The 5,414-nt window shown below is 42.6% G+C and overlaps 1 protein-coding gene across 1 annotated transcript; it reads right to left on the bottom strand.

The window, feature by feature from the left end:
* Positions 1-4,498: 4,498 nt before the first annotated feature.
* On the bottom strand, positions 4,499-5,058 carry LOC107300193 (pituitary homeobox 3-like; the record flags this gene model as incomplete). Its single annotated transcript, XM_015829533.1, has 1 exon — positions 4,499-5,058. A coding segment is annotated over one exon (546 nt), but the record flags the coding sequence as incomplete, so codon positions are not given.
* Between the last annotated feature and the right edge of the window lie 356 nt (positions 5,059-5,414).

Raw genomic sequence — 5,414 nt, 5'->3', positions numbered from 1 at the left:
CTAAGGTAGTAATAAAATAATAAAATGCAAGCAAGTCAAATTAGAGGGATCTGACATGCACCTCCCCCTCAGTAGAATGACAAATCCATATGAAAAACAGAAAGAGGGAAGGGGAAAAGAGGAATAAATACACATCAGTCAGGCTTATCAGGATAACGAGCATGAAAATGCTTAAGTAGTCTAGGGGCTTTAACATGTTTCTTATAAACCCACTCGTTCTGTGAGGCAGGAAGGTCCTTCCCAAGCCACGAGATACTGAATAGAGCCGTAGTGTTTGCGAGACTCTAAAATGTCCTTAATTTCAAAATGTTGTTCACCTTCCGCCATAATGGGTGGTGGAGGAGGAATGGCTGCAGGCATAAATGTGAATGTAATTTCAGGCTTCAACTGCAATGGAAAACTGGGTGGATTTGTCTTAGACTTTCAGGGAGGTCTAGCTCAACTATGACCAGATTGATTTTGCGCTTAATAGGAAAGGGACCTTGTATTTTGGCCCTAATTTTTTAGAGGGCTGTAATGATTGCAGAAATTTGATGGAAAGGTAAATTTTGTCCCCTATAGGAAAAGGCTTTGGTTCCATCCATTTTTTATCTGCCTGAGCTTTATAGGCTGCCTTGGTTTTATCCAGAGCCTTCCTGAGAATAGGCCAAATGTTTTGTAACTGATGTACCCAGTCTTTAAGTGAAGGAATGGCAGGCTTGTTAGCGGGCAATTCTGGCATAGGGTTGAAAGTTTGTCCATTAGCTACTTGGAAGGGGGTAAAACCAGTGCTGGAATGCACTGCGTTGTTATAGGCTACTTCAGCAAACGGTAGCAGGTCAGTCCAATTATCCTGTTGATAATTAATAAAACAATGTAGATACTGTTCTAGAACAGAGTTCGTTCGTTCTGTCTCCCCATTTGTTTGAAGATGATGACCGTCCCTGATCAGAACCTAAAAGATCCAAAAAGGCTCTGCAGAACTTAGAAGTGAATTGGACACCCCGGTCTGAAATTATGCGTTGTGGGGCTCCATGTAACTGATAAATATGCTGCACAAACAATTTGGCCAACATTTTTGCAGTCGGGATCTTTTGACATGGGATGAAATGGGCCTGTTTTGAAAATAAGTCGGTAACGACCCAAATGACACTATTTCCGGCAGTTCCACAATAAAATCTATAGAGATCGCTCTCCAGAGCGCTGAAGGGCTCGCGACTGGCTGCAGGAGCCCAGGCATTTTTACTTGCCTCCTTTTAACAGCCGCACACCTGGCAACATAATTTCAGTGTCCTTTAACGAAGGCCACCAAAATTGTCTTTTTAGCAATTGAAGGGTGTTGACGAACCCGAAATGCCCCGCCAACTTTGAATCGTGACAGCACTGCATAATTTTCAGCTTCAGGGCAGCTGGGACATACCGTTTTCCGCCAACCCATCTTTCACCGAACAAAGGTTTCCATGGCCCCCAAAACCACTCGTCCTTCTCCAGTGCTTTTTTTAATTCTGCCACTGCTGCATTGTCCAACATTGGGGTGCCCTTAGTCTGCGCCTTGGTAGTGACCAGCTGCTAATTGTTGTGGCGAAAACAAAGGTTTAACTACCCCTGACTTTACGCTGGTGTATTGCGGCATTCTCGACAAGGCATCTGCCAGGAAATTTTTTCCCTGCTGGCGGAAGTCAAGGGATGAACTCGATCGAACATGGGTAAGAGCTCCTATTAAGGCCTATCTTGTGGTGATTCAAGCGGTGAAGTGTAAATGCTTTTCCACACTATTTGCGTCTGCAGATAATCAACCAATGACCCTCTTTAAGGTGAGCTGTCTCCTAGGGAAGAAGGAGACTGAGGTCCACCTGAAGGGGTGCGCTGAGAAATTTGTGGATTTTCTGGAAGACAAAATAGCTCAACTTCATTCCCAGTTAGATGCCAGTGTGGTTGCTGGACCGGCGGAGGCCCCTGAGGCAGGTTCTTGCACTGTTATCTGGGAAAAGTTTGAACCTGTTGCTCCTGTGGAAGTGGACAGGATCCTAGGGAGTATGCGCACAAGCATCTGTGTTTTAGACCCATGTCCTTCCTGGCTTATGAAAGCTTCCCGGGAGGTGATAGGCAGGTGGACTCTGGCGGTGATTAATGCTTCCCTACAGGAGGGATAGTCCTCCAGCTCTTTAAGGAGGCTGTGGTCTGCCCTCTTCTCAAGAAGCCATTGCTGGATTCCACCCTGTTGGATAATTTTCAATCTGTCTCCAATCTTCCCTTTTGGGGGAAGGTGGTTGTGATGACCTGGGGCACGGCACAGAGGCAACACAGTCAGCTGACAGTTCAAACCGCCCCTTTATTACTCCAAATGTTCCCCAACCGCTCCCATGTTTCTGGCAAGTCCCAGAGCAAAGTGAAGACACACACACACACCCCTCCAGCAGCCTCTGGCTGCAAGTAGTCCAGCACAAAGTTTTAAAATGAGCATTAATTATAGTTTTTCCTGTTTATTGATTTCCATCTCTGAAGAACGATAACACCTTTTAATTTACAAGGGTGAAGAAATCCAAATCAGGCTGCAATTTAAATTTACCTTTATTTTAAAATATGTCAAATAACCTCTCCCCATTGTGCATTTGTTTATACACAGACACATGCACACACACAAATATACACTCAAACATAATCATACACAATCCAACAGGTAAAAAGAAACAGACTATTTTTAAAGCATTATACTTTTTCAAGAAAACTATTCAGGCAAATTTTAAAATGTAATCGGCCCTGCTACTAGCACTCAATTTATTAACATCAAAACATAACTTTTAAAGAAAAATATATAATTTATGAGTATAAATTAACACTTTTTAGGGATCACCCATCTTCAGTAGTTTAAGGGGATGTTGGAGTAGCACCCCCCCAAACATGAGGAATTAGTTCCATAGTATCTACCCACTTCTCATTTTGCTACTCTTGAGATAAGTTACAATACGGTCAAGTAACAGGAAGCTACAGTAGATGAGCATGACTTCCTTCAACTCTTCCCACTATACATTCTTGCTACAGTAGGCTGCAGTTTTGTTGGTCATGGTTAACATCTATGGATTTTGATTTGTATATTTCTGGCTTCTGAAAAGTTCAGGAATTCTGGTGAATAAATTGTTGCTTACAAATAATAATCACATGTGGATGAGATGCTCAGGGCATTTTTCTTGTTTATTTTTGGGAATTTAAGTTATTGGAAAATGAAATGAGCCAGACCCTGTGTGTGTTTATGATAGCAATAGCACTTAAACTCATATACCGCTTCATAGTGCTTTACAGCATTCTCTAAGTAGAGTTAGTAGTGTATTGCCCCCAACTAATCTGGATCCTCATTTTACTGACCTCAGAAGAATGGAAGGCTGAATCCACCTTGAGCCGGTCAGGATCGAACTCCTGGCAGTCGGCAGAGTCAGCTTGCAATACTGCATTCTAACCACTGCACCACCACAGCTCCTGCTCAGTAGAAAATGAAATTGCACAGGGAAATGAAATATAATCCACAAACCTATTGGTTTTATACATTTAAATAAGTGTCCTGCAAAATTATTATATCATCTAGTGGTTTTGTTCCAAATTTGGTGACTTGTTGTCACTTTTCTCCAAATATCATTGCTCTTTTGATAACAAATTGACAGCTTCTATTTCAGTCATGGTAGCCAGAGATACTTAGGAGTACATCTATATATTTCTATGTCCTAGATCAGTGATGGCGAACCTTTTAGAGACTGAGTGCCCAAACTGCAACCCACTTATGCATCATCGAGTGCCAGGTGGGTGTGGCCCATTGGCCGGGTGTGGCCAATTGGGTGGGCGTGGCTGCAGTGGTAACGGCAGACTGGGTGGGACTAAAAAGTTCAATCAATTTCAACTTTGCAAGATCTTTTTTTTCCCCGCGAGAAGTTGAAATTGACTGATCGAACCTTTTTTTTTTTTTTTTGCACACGGCGGCGGAGGCCTAAAGCAAAAAGGTTTTATAAAACCCAGCTGAAGGCCTAGGACTGGGGCGACGGCGTGCGTGCCCACAGAGAGGACTCTGAATGCCGCCTCTGGCACCCGTGCCATAGGTTCGCCACCACTGTCCTAGATCTTCCACATAATTCATGGTATGTCTGCACATACATTTCCTTCCCATGCTATCAAATTACTTTTGGCACTTTTTTGTTACGATATGCTATTTTTTTTTTAAAGGAAACCGAACGTTTTACCCAGGGCATTTCATGACAAGCATTTATGCAATATACATACAGTAAATCCAAACCTGGTGCTTCAAGTACAGAATCTAGACTTCCTTATGTAAGCAAGAGTCAGTTGTATAAAGCACAAAATTGCAATAATTTTGTTGGCAAAAAAAACGTTCCTCTGTCTTAAATGAACTTTCAGTGAGGAAAAATATATACTTTACAAAAACGATAGTAAAAAGATTTGTAACAGTATTATAAATACATCTTTCTGGAATTCATCTGCAGGGGGAACTTTGTTCAGCTAATAGTTCATAATTAGCAGTGGAGGTTCTCATACTGGCCTATCCACAGCATACTGACACGGGCTCAGGCTGGATGCTGCCGTCTGCACTCCTGGGTAGGTGAAGTTGGCATGCTGTTTTGCCTTCAATCGCAAGCTAGCCAGGCTAGAGTTACAAGTATCCCTATACATGTAAGGATTGGCTGTGGATGCGTAGGGACAGGTAGTGGATGGAACTGCAGAGTTAAGACCAGGGCTATTAAGATTGTTAAGGCTTGGGCCTGGCACACCATTCACAGTTGGAGAAACCATTGAGGAGGGTACAGACATAGATCCTATAGAACTGGATGTTGAAAACATGGGCTGGGAAGAAATGGCATTGACATTCATGGAGTTGAAGAATGGGAAGCTCTTTGTTGACAGAGTGCTGGCAGTAAGTCCTTTGGTAGCCCAGTTATTATAGGAATAACTACTATACATCTCATCGTAAGGTTGCATCAGTCCATTGAACTGAGCTCCAAAACTATTCTTACAAAGTTCTGCCTGTTGATTTCTTTCCCGCTTCCTCCATTTGGCTCTGCGGTTCTTAAACCATACCTGTAAAAAAGTGATATAGTTTTTGTTATAAAATTATACGAGGCAACATGTTTGCTTTAGATATTTCTGGCCTTAGAGGCAAAGAACAAAGTAGATGTCAAAGTCTAGCCCAGGGGTAGGCCACCTTGACTCTTTTATGACTCGTGGACTTCAACTCCCAGAATTCCTGAGCCAGCCATGCTGAGGGGAAAGGGAGAGGTTTCCAAGCTGAGCCCTGCTGGCTCAGGAATTCTGGGAGTTGAAGTCCACGAGGCATAAAAGAGCCAAGGTTGCCTATCCCTCGTCTAGAGAATTAGTGTTATTCATAAAAGGAGAATCACACTGCAGATTTATACATATTTTATGAAAGTAAGCAA

The sequence above is a fragment of the Protobothrops mucrosquamatus genome, unplaced genomic scaffold (genome assembly GCF_001527695.2).
Source record: "Protobothrops mucrosquamatus isolate PMUCROS unplaced genomic scaffold, P.Mucros_1.0 scaffold6350, whole genome shotgun sequence".
NCBI classification, from domain to species: Eukaryota; Metazoa; Chordata; class Lepidosauria; order Squamata; family Viperidae; genus Protobothrops; species Protobothrops mucrosquamatus.
Note: the sequence above shows the minus strand (reverse complement) of the source record. Positions and strands in the feature narration are given on the sequence as shown.